The sequence below is a fragment of the Notolabrus celidotus genome, chromosome 10, assembly GCF_009762535.1.
Source record: "Notolabrus celidotus isolate fNotCel1 chromosome 10, fNotCel1.pri, whole genome shotgun sequence".
Classification (NCBI taxonomy): Eukaryota; Metazoa; Chordata; class Actinopteri; order Labriformes; family Labridae; genus Notolabrus; species Notolabrus celidotus.
In genome coordinates this window covers 6,969,530-6,988,375 of record NC_048281.1, presented here as the reverse complement: position 1 = coordinate 6,988,375, position 18,846 = coordinate 6,969,530, and the positions used below count along the sequence as shown (strand labels likewise).

Genomic DNA, 18,846 nt, shown 5'->3' with positions numbered 1-18,846 from the left:
GAGAGGAAATAAATATTAACTTTCCCTGCTCAGACTCCGTCTGGTCCAAACAGGAAGCGTGTCTTGGCAACTGTGGCAGAAAGTTTGTCAGTGGTCATCAGCTTCGGAACGACGTCATTTTGCAATATCTTTCAGTTTTTGCATGTCTCACTTTCTCTGAAATCCTCTCTTTCTATGGCAGCTGTGGGGCTTTTTACAGACAACAATGGACTGAAACCACAAGTGAAATTCAGTCAACCTGTTGATTTATTGTAACAGTGAAATATGTCTTAAAGCCAAACCTTAGTACTTTTTTTTTTCCAATGTGCAATTACAGACTTGAACAGTCCTTAAAGGTATTGAGTGTACAAATGAATCATTAACCTTGATAGTCAGTCTCAACTCCCTACAGTGAATCATTATATCAAAGTAATAAGCAACAAAAGAAAGCAAAAGCAACAGAAATGATCAGGGTCGTTCAACTACAGAGGAGTTTTGTGGTTTCTGAGCTTTAAAATCTTTAAAAGGTGCCAAATTAAAAACGTGAATATGAATAAGTCAACACAGGTACGAATGGTGATGCCATGTAGCCTTATGAGGCTATTTTGCTGCAAATCCAGCATACAAGTTCTTCAACCCAGCTTCAGGAATTTGCTCCAATTCAGCCACAAAAGGATTAGCGGGGGTAAGGCAGTTTTGTCTGGAGAAAATCCCCGACTCTAGGGTTCCATTTTTTTTATTAGATGTTGGATATGAGTTCAGGGATCTGTGAAGTTCTCCCACTGCTAAATTGTAATGACCAGTTCTCTTAGGCTCTGGCTGTGAGCTCTGGGAAGTTCATGTTCAAACAGTAAAAATATGTAACAGTCAAAATGTTACACACATAGTATTCAAGTTATCCACATTAATAACATACTTCAATATATTTAGAGAAACTCACATGTTTGCCTTTAATCAAAGTATCAAAGACCTCGTAGAACCCACATATAGCACTGTACATATGAAGCCATCACTAACCTGGATTAACATGAGACTAGAAGCAACAGGAAACAGGTAACATGGGTCTTGATTGGTAACAAAGTATACCTATGAGAGGCTGAAAATCTCAGTAGTTAACATTGTGTTTAATTAGTCTGTATAGAAACCTGTGTGTTACACTGACATTTTAAAGGGTTATATGATCTTAATTTTCCATGCAGGAATGAGGAACTTCTAGCAATCAGCCCTTGTTATAAAGATAGGAGCTGGCACAGGGTCTTCCTGCCAGCTGTGTTCCTGCTATAAATACTGAGATGTAGATTTTTTTGGGGTGTTGAAGGAGTTCAGTACCAAATGTTCTCCGGGTTATGCCGCTGCCTTTTCTTGTATCTTAAATTAAGTGAAGTAAGTTTTAATTATGAATCAGAACCACGGAAATGTCTCAGATGGCTCCTCTGTCTGTACAGAAGATTACAACCATTTTTACCCAGAGAAAGTCAGAATTTTGACTCTGGGCGAACTAGGACTGTTTGTCATCCTCTGTGGTATTTAACACTGTGTAATGAATCCATTCAATTTCTAAAAGTATGGGGTGAGAATGGACTGACAGACTATAATTTCAGCATTCGTGTATCTGCCAGCTTGAAGCTCAATTACAGAATGTGTCACTAGCAAAGAGCTGAATGTGGTTTCAGACCTCTCCAAAGGTTATTACTCAGGTAAGAGTTTCCTGAATGAAACAGACAGCGCAGTGTGGGTAAAGGGCTTCAGGAAAAAAATCTCATCACCGGGAGATGAATTGCAGCAGATTAAAGTGTTGTTGAGGGGCTGAAAACATGCAACTTGGGGCAAGGTTGGATATACTTTTGGGGTTGGGGGGTTGTGGGATTGCTAACAGGATAAAGGTGAAAGCTTTTTCACTGAGATACAGTCGAAGCAGCTGTACTGGTTGTCCACACTTTCAATAAAAAATCTGCTATGAGGCAAATTGATGAAAAAAAAAGACACATCTTCTGAAAATAGATAATTGAAACTGTCTTTGGTTTCCTCTGAAAACGTTCCGAGTCAAGAGAGATCTATTTTTTCTTTCTTCTGTGGAAGTTTCCCTGCAGGAAATTATTGGACATTCCAATTTCATAGCGCCAGCAGACTGGCAAAGTGTTATCAAACGGAAGTACGCACCCGCACACACTCGCACTCACTCACACAGCTCTACAACTTGATGAAGTTTCCCTCTAAACTTTACACACAACGCGGATCAGCCCCCTGTGAGCAGCAGCAGCAGCAGCAGCAGAATGGCTCTCTCTAACAAGTGGTGGATTTTGTGCGCCGTCTCGCTCTCCTGTGTCGCCAGTTTTGGATCATGCAGGACACATGTGGAAGGTAAGATGTATTGAGAAGTTTTAAATGTGTGGTTTAAATTAAAGAAAGTTCAACACACTCTCTCTTGGCTGTTGAACGGCAGCGCAAGGAAATGTTTTCGTCACGAAACTCGTGCGTAAAGTTGAACGAAATCAGAAGTTTGAACACTTTCACTCTTTTCTTTCTTCTGTTTATAGTTATTTGGACATAACATGTAATGTGTCATACTTTATTGAGCGTTGCTGCCGCTTTTATATCAATACGGTATTTGTTTTTTGACTGCATAACTTCTAAACGAATTTTTGCGCATCATTAAACTTTTGAAATTAGATTATAACTCACTCAAAAACCACCACACACATTTAAAACACTTTCCATATATTATAGGTTATTTATAGTGCTCTGTGACAACTCCACCGGTTACACACTGTTTGTTTTGTTGTGCTGGAAGGTTGTTCAAGTCTTTATTAGGCAGGATAGAGTTGTGTTGTCAGGCACGGCCAAAGTCCACACCAACAGCGGTTCTCACGCGGGCCAAGACCCACACCTGAACCTCCTGGCACCTCCTCCTGTCCTGTCCTGTCATGTCGCAAGAACCCCCCTGCAGGCAGTAATGAAGCTGTAGGGATTGGATGTCAGATAGTCAGTAGCTGAGGAAAGTCCAGAGGCACGGCCTAAATGGAGGAGAGTCTGTTAAACTTCCCTGCCTCTCCTCCTTTCCTGAGAGCAAACACAGAGCAGGTCTGACTACACGAAGTTAAGCTCTGCTGTTCAGAGGAAAGTCCAGAAAGGTCATTCCAAGTGTGGCAGGTCAGATATTGGCTGAAGGCAGCAGAGAGGTCTGGTGATGAAGTGCAGCATTTAATGTCAGTGTCAGCCTTCCCTTATCTTTAAGTGACATACAGCCGGTTATATGCATCGTTTCCCCTCGTTGATGGAAAATGTACAGACTGTGAGCACAGTTTGTACAAAACCATGAAGGCTGGAAACTCTCTTATTTTGCTTGGGTGGTATCTACTTTTTCATACTTTCCTGTCAGCTGCCGCATTGATATATGGCTGTATTTGTCTAGAGAAGCTCCTAGCATGTCAGACAGTATCTAGCTTACAATTCTGTGTCTGGTGTGCAATTAACCTACAAGTCTGACTGGGTTTAAATATGGCCCATAAAGTGACAAACAGATGGAGATCCTTTCTTCTATAGATCCTCACTGGTGGATAAGAATACACTTCTTTTCAAGGCAGATACAAGCCTGTTGAACACAGCCTGTTGAAAGCAGCTATGTCATGTGATTGATGATGATAGCATGGTTATGTCTCTTCAGTTGTCTAATATGGGGTTTACTCGCTTGGTTAGTTTCAGACATGCAAAACTGCTGGCTCAAAGGTTACTCATCCTTCTGGTGGAAAACTTCTTTTTTGGGATTCACAGTCAAAGAAAACAGAATTCAAGATCATTACGTCACTTTGAGCAGTTTTTCTTAAAGGGCTATAATTGCTGTTGATGGATTTCCACTGAAAGTAGTTGAAAGCCTTTCATCAGATGCTACAGGGTGCGTCATGGCATTTAAGAATCATAGAGTCAGAAAAAGTCTGGTTATTTAGCAGCCCGGGGTTGAAAATGCTCTGGATTCTTCAGGTTTAGTGGAGTGTGTTGGTTATTTGGTGCTTCCTCGATGGTTGACTCAGTGGCGGCTGGTGGAGTTTTCTCCATGGGGGGCTATAAGTCCAAAATAGACATACCCAAAAGCAAGCAAACATGTACTAAGGTATCACATCCGAAAAGTGCTTCAAATCAGTAATACCTGTCTTAATCCATGCTGGGTCAGATCCTGACATTTGAAAAAGGAGGCAGGGAAAGCAGAATAAAGCATTAGCCGCACTTCATGCAGTTAGCCAAGCCTTGTTGCTAAACCAGGTCCTGGAAAAAGACCGGGTGTATTGTCTCCCTCTGTCTTTGGACTGCTGATTAATTGTGATGTTTGGCTGATCAGGTTCGCGCTCTTTCACGTGGAGCTTCTCCTGTTACGTTCTCCTCCCAAAAGGTGATGTCTTAAGAGATTTCACTGAATTATTTAATGTCTCTTTCTCCATTCTGCATCTCTGTCCGATCATCTCCAACTCCCTCGGCTCGATCTGTTGATCAGACGCACTTTATGACAAACGGCCGTGACGTCGGCCCCATCCAGCTGCATTCAGCTCTGGACGCAGGGAAGGTGCGCTCAGACATGGTCCTATCTCTTGTATTGAAGAGGAGCTACTGCACATGTACAACTTTTAACCAGAGTCTATTGCCAAAGATATTTGCGCCCCGGGGGAAAACACATCACCAATCAGACAACACAGATGAACGGAACAACTTTACTCATCTTTAACTATATAATATTTATCTTGCACATCTAAAAAATATGTATATTCATATAGTTTGGAATATTGTTTTATTATTTAATATTAATTTAGTTTTGTTATGTCTTATTGAAGGTAATGTGGTGGGACGGCGCCCGAGCGCCCTCTATTGGCCAGCCGCCACTAGTTTGACTGCCATACCAGTTGAGAAATCAAACAGTTTAAATAGGATGCTCGTTTTTTTTTGCTTAAGAAGCAGGGTTGTTTAAGGTACTAGTCAACTTTAAGTATAATACCCTCAAGGGATACCGGCCAGCTTGGGCTCTTTATCAAGGTAGATGGTTGTCTAACATGAGTCTGGTTCTGCTCGAGATTTCTGCCTGTTAAAGGAAGTTTGTCCATGCTGCTGTAACTAACTAAATACTGCAAAGTGCTCTGCTCATGGTGGATTAAGATGAGATAAGATCAGGTCCTGTCAGTAGGAGGGGACTGGATCTTATCCTGTCTTGATGTTGGGTGTTTGTTAATAATACAACATAGAGTACGGTCTAGACCTGCTATGTTTGGAAAAGCGTCTTGAGATAACGTTTGTTATGATTTGGCGCTATACAAGTTGATTGATTGAGAAATCGACTGGATAATTGGCACAGAAGAGGATATCACTCACTGCAGACAGGGTCAACTCTACCACGTGATTTAACTAAACTAAAAAACTCTAATGTCTGTATATGTAACCACTGTACTCAAATAATATTGAGTGCTTAACTCTGCCTTCACAAAGCCACTTTGTTTTAGCATTATTCACAGAAACAGAAGAATACATGTCCCCTGCCTTCAGCGCACTGATCAGCTGTTGGGGTCTATGATGAACGAGTCAACTTGACTTTTACCTTGTACACTGATATATTGTGAATTTTAATATTAGTGCATCTCAGTTTCATAAAATGTTGAGCAACAAATTCTGAACACAACCTGGCTAACACAGTAATGGCCGTAGAGTTTATCCCTTTATTGCCTTGTTGTTGTTAAACTCTCACCCTGTCACATTTGGCTTTGTAAGCAGCCAGGGATTTTCATTTTGATTTATTGCAGATAGACTCTTATTTAACTCCCCTTTGTCTCATAAGTGCATATTTGCAGTGTATAAAAGTATGGCCTATAACCTTAGCAACATCATATTTTTAGTTTTAAATCAATCTGCTGTTAAGTATTAGATAGACGACTTGACAGAGGGGCCTCGTTCTTAGATGAAACAGCAAAATGTGATGAGTGTAAGTGGTTTTGAAGATAGATACTCTTTAACAGCATCTTCAAATAATGGCAAGTATTACAAAGTGCTTTAGTATTGTGTTGTAGAGCAAGCTTACAAATTTGGCATTATTTGTTGAGTATTATAAAAATAGATTTAAATAGAAATGTACTTGAGGTTTCAAGATGTAATGTTCTCATTCCCTTTCCTTAACCAAGAAGCTAAAATATTTGACTATTAAGAGGCTCCAGTTCCACACAAGCCATCAGCCGACATCAACTTTTGCTTCACATTTGCAAAAACATTTAGTATTTTAAACATACAGCATATAAGAACAAATATGATGGGCTAGTACTCAAGTATAAAGATTGGGCCATAGGCAGTGTTCAAAAACACCTCTCCATTTGTCGATTACTCTGAGCTCTATCAAAGTTATATCAGAAGAAGCCGTTGTAAATACAAAGAGGCAATATGGGCTACTACAAGGTTGTGCCCATGATGGAACATTAGCTATTAGTGTCTGCACATCATTTAGGTGTGGTGAGAAGGAAAACAATAAGGGACTCCCAGAGCCTCTTTAAGATCTAGCACCAGACTCGGTGTTACACAGTCTTGCTAGCTGCACTAATCGCGTTGCAGAGGCGTAAACATTGTGTCTCATTAATTTGCGGAGAAATTTAATTAGATGCTCACTTGCTGTTTGAAGCGGCCCTTTTATTAGGGAGCCTCGGGCCATAGATGGAGAGGAAACTGTGCAGCATGCGCAATCTTAATTAGCAGTTCCAATGAGGAGAAGACTTAAGCATCGTATTTTCCTAAAAACTGTCACTAAAAACCATTTGTGTCCATTAGATCAATACACCTCTAAATGGAAGGTGCAGAGACTGCCCTGCCTAAGTAATTAGCTGTTACCTAATGTTTCCTGAACTTACAAGAATGAAGCTCTTTAATTTAATGAGATAATGCCTGCTTGTCCTCAACATGAAACTCACCTTGAAGAAAGAGTTCCACTGCAGCAAAGTAGTCACTCTTTCTTCAGAGGACCAAGGCATTATAACACAAAACATTCTGATCTCTACATGAAATATTGCCTAAATGCTTCTATTCCAACCCAGTGCCACAGCAGCTCCTGAAGTAGCCACGGGAGTATTTGATTGATGTATTTCCCTTTTTCTGTGTCAGTCAGCACAAATTTCAAACTTACTTCACCTGGAGTGTATTTCATGCCTGCAACACGAAAGCCTTATTTTGTCTGCCTTTATGAGGCAGAGCAATGCAATGTTAACTGTGCAGCCTTCAGGGCTTCTACAAGAACTCTCTTTTTAAACCAGAAGTTATTAACGACCTTTGATTTTTGCAATAACCTCAGTTCTGGTGCCCTAACAAAACAAAATGTCTCTGTGCCCATGGCTTACCTCCCTTCTTAACATTTGAAGAGAGCCATGGACTTAATATTTAAAATTACAGCTCTCCATTTTTACCTTGGGTACCAGGATGTGGCAGGTACTTTTTTCATAACACACTGGTGCAAGCTTTAATGTTTTTACCCTTACGCATTTTTAAAATCCTTTTTTTTTCAAACTTTTTACACTGGGTTAAAATAAAACTGAGTAATGAACAGTATTTTTTTTTTATGTGAGCCACTCAGAAACACTTCTTAGCTTCAACAAAGCACATTTTGTGTGGCAAGTAAACTAGAACCGTCAAAGTGGCTCTTCAGTAATCATCCTCTGGATCATTAATGCCTTCCACATTTCCAAGGATCCAATCATGTGACATTGTTTTGAAAAAGAGGAGTTGTCTGACTCCCACAGTCACATGTGGCCTTGAATTGACATCCCCAGCTTGCTTCAAACCCTGCCCCATGGATGCCTCCTGCTAATGGGCTCATCTGGTTATCATGTGTTTGTTGGTTCTGTCTCCTCTACCCACTGTCTCATTAAATTACAGTGAAAATACAGCCTATATTCCCATGTAATTGATACAAAGTGCACTGATACTGTACTGAATAAGGATGCCCCACAGCTGAGTGAACTCATTATGACTCTCCTCCTCATTATGTAACCAAGTGACTGAGAAAAACTTGTGAAATTGTTTGACTTTAACGATTTTATGGTGCTACATAGTCCAAGCTGAATCATTTGCTGCAGAGTGTGGAGTAATCTCATTGTGGTATATTACATGACAGAGGGAGTGCTGGTTAGGCGTTGCAGTGTTTTCTAGGCGCAAGTGGGCGTCGTGAAACAAAGACAGGAATATGGAGCAGGGGAACGTCTGCTAATTCAGTCAGTGAACACCCAGCTATTTTCTGAACAATATAGAGTAAAGAATAGTGTGACACAATATTTCCACGTGTCCTTTATTACAGTGTAGAACACAGATGCTCAGCCCAAAGACTTTGCTCCAGGGAGTTAGTCCTTGAAATGCTGAACCTCTGAATCCCTGTATAGTTCAAGATAAAAGGCTGACTACATAGCACTAAGGCAAAGATGTACGCCCTCTGTGAGTAAACGCCTGTCCACGCGAGGTTGACACAGCCGTTGAGATGACTAATGTGGTTGGAGGGAGCATGAGCCACAGGTTAATCTGTGTGTCGTGTGCACTGTCGCTTCCAGAGACTAACAAAGGACACATTAAGTGGCCCTAAATTTAGAAGGAATACTTTGTCTCCAGGTTATTTCTACTCTAACTTGATATGATGGCTAAGGAAGCCTCTTCTATCACAACTAAAGCAGTGCAGCCTCAAATTGGGGGCATTTTGAGAGCAGAGCCGTTCCTAAAACTGACAACTGCAAAATCTTTGTGCCATCCTGATTGCTCACTAGCTGGACAAGAAAACACACCTTGAGGCAATCAGCTGATAAATGTCAGGATTTTTTAGGACAAATTGATACAAATTAAGTAAAAGCTCCTTTGAGGAGATTTAGCTGGTCATGAAACAGACTGAAATTAATACTGAATCCACTAAATGACCAAAAAGCAAAAAAAGACAAGAACTGACAACATCATCTGTTTCTTTGGAGTCATATTTAATGCTGATAACCACTGCTACAGGTCAGGTGTCCAACAGTGTGAATAACATTAACAGCTGGTTTTATATATCCACACCAAACACTCTCAGTGATTCATTTGTTTGACTCTTAGCAGGAAGTGGAGGGGAGCCGGTTTGGCCCAGTGGTTAAGCCCCATATACAGAGGCTACAGTCCTCTTAGTGGGCGGCCCATGTTTGACTCTAGCCTGCAGCACCTTTCCTGCATGTCATTCCCCTCTCTTGCTCCCTGTTTCCTTCTCTAAGCATGTTTTTGAAGAATCAGGTGTGCACAGTGTCTTGGATACTCCTTCCCTGTTCACTTATCACATTTTTTCATATGTAAGAGAAACTTTTCAGTAGCCCGAAATTGAGTTTTTGCTGCTTAAGCATCATTATTATGTCGGGCCGTCAATTGGAACCCGACAAACCAAGCAAGTTAAGTCATCTCTCAAGTAAAAACACTTTGTTGTTTCAGCTTCCTATATGTGAGGATGTGGGAGAAAGAAAGCATCAGAACTAGGCTGGTTGGTGGAAGCTTTTAACCACAAGACAGCATTTCTTATCATAACATCATCATTTGTCACATGTTTGGGTGTCTGACTGGTGGACCATATTGTTTTTGAAAAAGAGAGAGCTTTCTACAAAGAACAAAAGGTCTTTTTGTTGCACAATGTAAATGTAAAGATTATTCTGTCTGTTTCCTACTGTTGTTTCACTTCTGTCATCCTGACCAGTCTGTCCTGAGATTAACATATCTCTGTGTTTTAATTGGATTACCTGTCATTACACGTTTCTCACACAGACATGCTTTTAACATATCTATGAAATACTTTGTCACATACATGTGTTACCCACAGGGCCAGCTTTTGAACAAGAAAGCTCAACCAGTATTGCCATAGATGGTCTAACAGACGGTCCTACAACCAGTGTATTTACTTGTTTCTTCCACTTAATGTTCAATGAAACCTTTTGCATCCAAAACTGTGATGGTTTTCATCTTCAAAACTCAAAAATGGATATGTGTATAACTGGCATCTTTCCCTTTGTGGAAATGACTCTGGCTCTTTTTGATGTCAGCTGTTTAAGTCTGGAAGTTTCTCATTTGTGTGTAATATTTCAGTAGAGCTGCAGTCTGGGCAGACAAACGCTCTATAATAAAGCTTCAGACAGCGTTTAATAAATCTGGACTGCTGGGTTTGTTGTGGTCAGAGCATCGGCTCCTGTGGTGCTTGGGAAGCTTTTATCTTTCTGGTTTTGTTGATGTTGATTCATTACTTTAGGAGCAAAAAGAGACAAGAGTAAGTCTTTGGTGCAGATATTCCTCTGTCTGCCTTCATGCACAGTGTGTTGTATCTTTAAGGGCAGGATTTTGACATGGAAGTCTGTGGCTGGAGATACATTGTTAGTGTCTGTAGCTTACAGGAAATGAAATCTCTTAAACGTTGCCTCTTAGTTGGATAAATATTTAACACATTGTATTGGAGGTGAATGGCACCAACAATGACGGTAATTTGGGATGAAGTCCTGTGTTGCCCTTACTAACTAAACAAGATAGCTGTATCTCTCCTGGAAGTTTAGCAACAGAGTTGAACTGACCAGCTGCAGGTTGATAAGACTATGTTAGTGTTTCCTGTATGAGTCTTACCAGATAACAGTAAACTCTGTTCACAGAGGAGAGTTTCAGGAAGAGATGTGTTCCAGAGGATACTGAACATGAGGGAGATAGAAGTTGTGAGTCACTTAGAAATGAGTTATATACAGATACTTCAAATTTAACTGGAAGTGTGCGTAGCTGCTGGTATACTTGTATAATTCTATAAATATATGTAAGTTATAAAAAAAAAAAGCAAAACGTAGGAGGGAAGCTAAAGGAACTCAGCCGAATGTGTTTTGATATCTTTGAGCAAAAAGCACCTCACTCTCATCATAAGAGGGTGTGCAGACTAATTGTGAGCTTTGCACTCAACCATGACAGCTACTGTCAGCAGAGTGTACAAAAGGTTTAGGGCTGAAGAGAAAGAAGTGAACTAAGTCTGAACTTGTGGAAGAAACACTCAAAGAAAGAGTATGATGAAAGAGCGATCATTGTGTCTTATAGCTTCATGCCAGTTCAGACAAGGTGGAATTTGGCAGCTTCTTGTTTTTAACTTGGTGTTGATTGTGATTGAAGTTTGGATGCCTGCAATTATCTGTGCTCCGAGAATGAGTTCCGCGGTGAAAAGTGATGAAAAAGGTCTGAAATGTAGAGTGAAGATCAGCAGGTTAAGGTTAGATTTACATATCAAGTGCAAGTGAAAATAGAGACAACTTCTGTGGTGGATGCAGATGGTTGGATAGTGTTTGGATCCATTTTTATTGACTTTCTGCTCAACAACTCCTGAGAATCTGAACGTCTTTAAGAAAAGTTTTTGTCTGGTTCATACAAGTACATTAAACTGGCCATTGCTGTTATGGAAGAGAGGCATGTGGGGGAATGGTAACTTGTGCATCCAATGACCTCATGACTCCATGTCACATTATAAATCCTGTGAATTACATTTTTCTACTAACCTTGTATGAAGACACATAATGAAAAATAAACAACCAGTTATCTGCATAATGTTAAACAACTAAAGCATAAAAGCTGTGCTCAAGAAAGGAAGGAGAAGAGCCAACAGGAAGAGTGTTAAGCTCAAACTGATTAAATCATGTTTAGTAAGCAGCACAGGGCCGGAAAGACTCAGTGGACTGACAGTACTGTCAATAGAGAACAGCAGAGCCAGAAATGTGGATTTTAAACAGTGCTGTCACAGACTTTGCTGTCTGCAATGCCTGCAAGATGAATTTCATATCGTGAATACTAGGGATGACCACAATTAATCGATTATTGATTAATTGATTGTTAAGAAATTATTCAAAACATTCATTTTTGTTATCAATTTTCCGTCATGTGGAACAAACATCATGTGGTCGTATATTACACTCAGCTATCAGGGAGGTGCTTTAAGTTTAAAGCATGTTTTGATGTGAATCAGCTGTTAAAGGTGTTGCGCACAGCGGAGATGCTCAGCTGGCGGCTGCGCGTCAGGTCTCCACAAGCACTTTTTAAAGAGGATCAATACAAAACTGCTGCCAACAACAACACAGACACGAAGGTTAACAACTTTAAACAGGACATTTCCCCACCTTTAGATACGAAGGCAGCAGACAGGTGGGAAATTCAGGTACGTTATGTTTGCAGAGCAGCAACATCAGAGCCGTCTGGGCTTTTCTGCAGCTAGACTGATTATGACCCGGTTGCGCTTCCGCCTGACACCTGATTAAATACACGTTTATTTTTCTCAAGAAGAACGAGTAGACAGAAAACTGAACACTGTGAGTCTGAAGTACTTTTCTGTTAGCAGTCTCAGCCTTCACTTTATAAGATTATGTCCGCGTAGAATATTTTAATGAGCCTGATCGTTGATATTCTGCGTGTCAAACATGTGCCGTATTCAATCCCGTCAGTTATATGCATTTTGTTGCTGTAGAAAATACAATTTAGGGGGAAAACAACCTATTTGGCATTGTTTTTGACGTAAGAATAATAATGTTTTTTTTTTTTATCAATTAATCGATAATTGATCGTTAACATTTCCAAAAATTGATCACGGAAAATACTTAAAATGTACATCCCTAGTGAGTACTGGTTTCTCTTCGTTATGAAATTCGAATTTCCAGCGATATAACCTTGGGAAATGTGTGCAGTGGTTTTATTTGAGTTACAACACACCTTAAAAATGAAAAAGGATTACTTTGTTTAAAAAGCAATATATGAGAACAAATATATAATGCAACTGTCCATATCTGAGAATTCAAATAAAATAGTTATTTAAATTTTGAGTTCAACACAGTTTTCTTGAAAAACGTTCGAGAATCCTGAGTGAACCGTATCATGAACCAAAAATCGAATTCCAATCGAATTGTGGGTTGAGTGTATCCTTACATCCCTTACTTTGTGTCTAATGAACGTTGGCTACTGTGCCATCACTGATAAACGTTAAAGTTCACATATACCTGTATCAGGGCCTGTCATCAATAATGTGTCGGCATGAAGCTTCAGTGCTTTTCCTCTGGTTCCGTAAAGATGTTCTGTGGTGTGAAGAATTCAGGCTGTGGTGGTTTGACTCAGGCTGTTCGATAAGTGGAGATGAATGTGTCGCGACAGCTTTTGTCTGGGGTTTTGATCAATGAGTGGGTTGGATCAGAGTTGGGCTGTGAGTCTTTCTCTGTCTCTCTGTCAAAAATGATGTGCTTTAAGATTGTTTGGAGTTGTTATGCGTCCTGGCCTGTATGAGAGTGCACTTCTGTTTAGGGCAAGGGAGAGGGCTACAAAAAATATTAGCAATTTCCAATTTTTGATTCACTTAACATTTACAGCTACTTCATCAAAACATTAGAAAATGATCTTCAGATATAAGACCTTTCAGATACACATGAACAAGATAAAAACATACGTGACACCTACTATTTTGTTTTTTGATAGTTTTGTATTTGAAAGTTTTTCAGCTGACAGCCTAATAAAGGATGTGCTTTTCTAATTTCATCATGTATTAAGTTTTTACTAAGAGAGCAACAATAAAAGGGTTCAATCTGTTTCTAAAATATCTCAAATTAGACTGCCTGTGTCTTCTTTTGATATAATATCTTCCACACTGTTTTATTTACCCTTCATAACTGCAGCACCCCAGACTCATCTTTGTTTCACTTTGTACTGGTGAGGTTGGTTCTTCCCAGTTTGTGAGAAATACAGAAATTCATGACTCATGTAAGCAGAGGATGGATCTTAATTACTTTGATGATCCCCTGATTTTTCCCTGGTGCCACTTTGACTGGTGTTAATCTTAAAGAAATTGGGTTGGTAATCTCCCAACTCATTATGTTGTTTCATCAAAACCTTAATTTTAATAACTTGGAAACTTTATAATTAAACACTTAAATCAGTCTCACCTGTGTGTCATATTTAATGCTAATTAGCAAAAATAGGGATACCATGAAGCTTCTATGAGATGATGCACATTAAATATAAACCTGCTAAATATCACTGTTGAAGAAACGTCATCATGTGCGTGTTAGCATACTGCTGTGTGCACTTAAGGCTGAATTATACTTCTGCGTCTCCCCTACGCAGTAGGAGCTGACGCGGACATGAGCCCCACATACTTGTGCGTCGGTGTGTCCGTGTCGCGCAGCAATTCTCCGCCGAAACGCTTGAGGGCAGTGCGGCCTCTCTGATAGCCGGCCACCTGCTTCCGGTCCCGCTACGATCTCTGTTTACTTTTCCACAGAGTTTCAGAGTGTGTTATGTTAATCTACAGCTGATACATGTTGCTGTTTATCAAACAGACATGATTACATGAAGAATAGAGAGGAGGAGATGAAATACACGGCCGATGTGCGGCCGATGTCCGGGATCCCGGAAGTGTTGTAAATGCAGGAAAGACAAAGCCGCCGAGCGGACCAATCACAGAGCTTGCGGTCCGCGTCGGCTCTACAGGGAGTTACATTTTGGAGGAGGTGCACGTCAGCTACGTGCGTAGGCCTTGGCGTAGGTACGGGAGCTACGCGGACCCCCGGCGTAGGGTACACCGTTGATTCAACGCAGAAGTATAAATCAGCCTTTAGCTGAAGGTGTATCTGAGTGCAGTTCACAGAGATGCTGGCATGGCTGTTGGTGCTAAAAGTGTTATTTGGCAAAAGAAAAATCAGCCATTAGTTTGGTTTGATTTAGTTTGATTAATGTTTTTTGAAAAAAATAAAATATATATTATCTTTAAACTAACCCATGGTTGGAATGTATGTTTTACTGACAAAATGAGTTGCTTGGAAGCATCTGGACTAAATGCACACTGAACCTTTTTGTTGTAGTGTTTCTTGGTGCTTGTTAGTCAGTTCAGCCTTAAACTAAACTCAGAATTCACCAGTATTTTTCCTTTCCCCTTTCATCCCTGCATGTTTGAAGCAGATTGATACGTTTTCTTGCAGCCGTGCAAACTTTTAACTTTAAACTAGTTACTGAAGCATCATTCCATCAGTTTGTGTCACCCCAGGCAAATTCACATCTTACCATTGAAGTTTCAAGTAATTGCACCACCACTAAAATTCACTACATATGCTATTAGAACACATGGACAGTCTTTTTTTTGCCTGTGCTAATATTTTTCCCATCAGATGTGATCCAAGCAGCAGAAGCAGCACTGATAATCCCTCTAATGAAAGCATGCTTTCAAGGTTAAATTTCATTCACCAATTGCCAATGAAAGGAAGACATACGCACTTCTTTCTCAATTGCTTGAATGATAGCCTGCATTGCAGAAAAGGACCACTGTATTGATCCACTCTTCTAATGAAGAGTGCATATACAGAACAATTAGCCCCGGATGACATTTGCACAGAGGGAAATAAGCCACTTGCTCTTGCTTTCTCCATGTTGCATTGATTCAGGAGTGTAATCAAATCTATGGCACAGGAGAGGAGGATGAGACACAAACATCCATGTCTGCAGCCTGTAGAGTCCTTGAGGGGCTTCATTGTATGTGAGGTATTGATCACAACTTTTGGAGAACAAAGTTTAAGCTTTGCAACTCAGGCTGGACAGAACAGCAAACTGTCAAAATGCATTCTGCTAAACAACAGCTCATTATGTTCGTGTGGAGAAAGTGATCTGTGGTTGAGCAAAGCCAGCGGTGTCGTCTCACCCTGTGGGAATTATTGACTTGCTGAAATGTCTCTTTTTGCTGATTTTCTGACAGCCAATAATATTGACTGGACAAACAGCGCCCTGGAAACATTGCCAACACTCATCACAGTGGTGTGATAGCCAAGATAGGAGGTAGGCTGATATTAAATTCATGGTGTGGCAGTATGTGATAACCCAATCCTAGAATTGCAATCCATTTTCCAAGACTGCAATATGGGTGCTTTAAAATTCATGTTTCAACAAATTGTGATGATAAAACCTTACCTTGGAGAAAACAACAAGATTTTCCAGCAGATGTGCCTCACTGGAAGAGATATAACGCTATTACCACACATTTCTGTTGTATTGCTGTCCCGCATTCTTTTCAAGTCAGCAACCACTGTATGTACTTTGTTCTGTACCCCCGAAGTACAAGTGCTGTGAGGGTTGTGTTGTTGACAGGTGAAACAAGACAGTGAGTTTTTTTTAGGATTGTGTCTTCAGTGTTTGTGAAAAATAAGCTTCAAAGCTCTGTTGGGTTCAGAGCGTTTGTTATTTTGATGATTACATTTCTATACAGAATGAAGCTTCCAAAAATCACCAGGTAAAAGGTAGAATATATGCCCACAAAGTGATCAAGACTCAAACATCCTGAGGGTTCAAGTGTGTTTGGTCCCAGCTTGAATTTGCTGTCTTTTAGTTTGAATGCATGCCATCATAAGTCCAACATGTTCAGTTTCTCAGTGATATACTTAAAAGAAGAATACTTTTAACAAAGACAGGGGATTGAACAAGAGACATGACTCACTTGTTACTTGAGAGACTGATCCAGTGATGGCAATAACTCATTATCTTTAGAGAAATTAAAAATTAAAATGACGAGTTGTAGCCTATCATGATATATTTACGACCACAGCTGTCAAAATGACTGACAGCAAGAGAGTCTAATGCTGCTTCTGTTATAGACGCACTTATTTATACATTTGGACATTTTTTAATGTGGAATATTTGCTTTTATTACCTATTTTGATTAAAGGTAACCTAAGGCCAACTTCCCGAGGAGACAGTGAATATCTTAACTGGAATGATCAGAAATACTTTTACTTTTCATTTTCTTAGTTTCTTTCATTTTGAGATCATCCCTTTCAGTTTCCCTCTCTGTAACAAGCTTCATACCATCTGAAATGAAAGTAATTTGGTTTAAAAACGGCAAATTAATTTGCTTAAACTTTACTCCCTGCACTGCATGATTTGCATTCACATCCTAACAAGTGAGTTTTCAACTAAGGAGCTAATCCCTGATCCTTTGGGTAGATACAGAGGGCATGATCATTCTAGCAGCTCCTGATGGCACAAAGGCAAAATGGATCATGGAGGTGAGCCACCTGCAAAACTTACAGCTTAACAGGGGGTTCAGAAAGTGACATTTCCTTGGCATCTATTGTTGAGAGGATTTAGACCCAGCAATTAAAATTCATAAGGAGCTTTATGTGAATTAAGTCTTACAATTTTAAAGATCATGAGGACGGTAATCGTTAGCTGTACGTGAGCGGGGCACAGAAACACAAGCAGAAACCAGTATATAGAGAAATATCCCAATATATTCACATTACTGGAAGACTTCATAGCCCTTGTAGGAAACCAAAATGAAGCAATTCAGTAACTGTCAAAGATTTTACTGCCTGTGTGTTAAAGGTAGTTGTTAAAAAGTCTGTCAGCCTGGCTGGCCAGGGACTGAATCCCATTGTTGCGTTTCTTCTCTAATGTTTCATCTATTGCTCACAGCTCTCTCTTGTGTCTTTTTAAAATAGTTCTGCTTTTGTGGGACCAGCTTTAGGATTCTACTTTCTGCTGGCCTACATTTCTAAATGTGCCACTAATTATATTCAGCAAAGAATTGTGCATCTGCTTTAATAAAAAAAAAAGACACCGTGCTGACTGAAGACATTTTCATGAGAATTTTAATTTAAGTCTTCATACTGAGTTTAAGAAATGTTTCAGTTTCATTACTTGTGACTCACACACCAGCAGCTGCAGATACTTTCTTCCCAGTGTGTCTGTGTGAATTTAAACTACATAGCTAGATTTGATGCAACATTAGAATTTTCTTAATTAAAATCACAGTTGCTCGGAGCCTTCTTTGCACTGCAGGCAGCTGTGAAAGTTTCATCTAATCTCATTGCATTACACTTGCACAATGTAGTAAAAGCTTTTGTTTTTTCCACCCTTGAACATTTTCTATTACTGGTTCGAACACCTCCATTCTTGTGAATCATTGCGTTGATATTGCAAGTGACATGATGAATTATTCACTGAGTGTTTTGTAATTGGGATCTTCCCAAATTGGCAGATGGTGCCTTGGTACTTTCTCTCCTTCAGGCTTCTGCAACTTATGGCAAACTTATGCCCACATCATTGCTTGCCATATGCTCCTTCTGAGCTGACAGATATCCGTGTTTTGTCATATTAAAGGGCCAGACAATTGGCTACTACAGGTGCATGCTTGATTTCTCACAAAGGCTGGCTGATTTGAGAATACGTGTCAACAACCTGCAGCTTGACTAGTTATATCCGCCAACATTAGCGTGCAGCAAGGAAACACACTTTGCCGATCGATTGTCTGAGAAGCAGTCGAGACAAACTCTAATTGGCACTGAGTGGGATTGTTCGGTTCACCAGCGCATGGACTTTGTAAATGTCAGAGCCCGGATTTGGCAGAATCACTGAAGCGTGAGGGATTTCAGGTTCCCACTGTTGTTTTGTTATCCAGACCGAGTGGGAAACAGGTAGGGGCTCAACTTAGATATTGCCAGAAAAAGATAATGCCACCATAAAGGGAGAGAGTGTAGATTTCCTTCACTGAGCAGACATCTGGGAAAAAAAAGGTCAGTTGATAAAAGCAGCTACTCAAGTTTGCAGCTGCTAGAAATAGGATAGAGAGTTAAAGCAAAGGCTGCCTGAAAGTTAGATTTCTCTTTGTTCATACATCCTGTTTGAAAGAGCAAAATGAGAAAACCTTGAGAGGTTTAGGTTGGAAAAGCATGCTGAGATGAATGTTTAATCTATCTCAGCAGAGACAAATAGGTCTACAAAAGCTATCGAGTTGTAGAGCCACAATTAACTTGCTCATTGCATCGCTCCACCCTCACCACCTGCCATACAAACATGCAGGATGTGATTAAAAATGCATTGGTCTCACAAGCC

The 18,846-nt window shown here is 40.1% G+C and overlaps 1 protein-coding gene across 1 annotated transcript in view; it reads left to right on the top strand.

The window, feature by feature from the left end:
• Positions 1 to 2,188: 2,188 nt before the first annotated feature.
• Positions 2,189 to 18,846, top strand: part of tfpia (tissue factor pathway inhibitor a) — a 48,391-nt gene continuing 31,733 nt past the window's right edge. Inside the window, exon 1 of the mRNA XM_034693463.1 lies at positions 2,189 to 2,340. Coding sequence (XP_034549354.1) covers positions 2,253 to 2,340 — 88 coding nt within the window. The 5' untranslated portion in view covers positions 2,189 to 2,252. The remainder of the gene's footprint in view (positions 2,341 to 18,846) is intronic.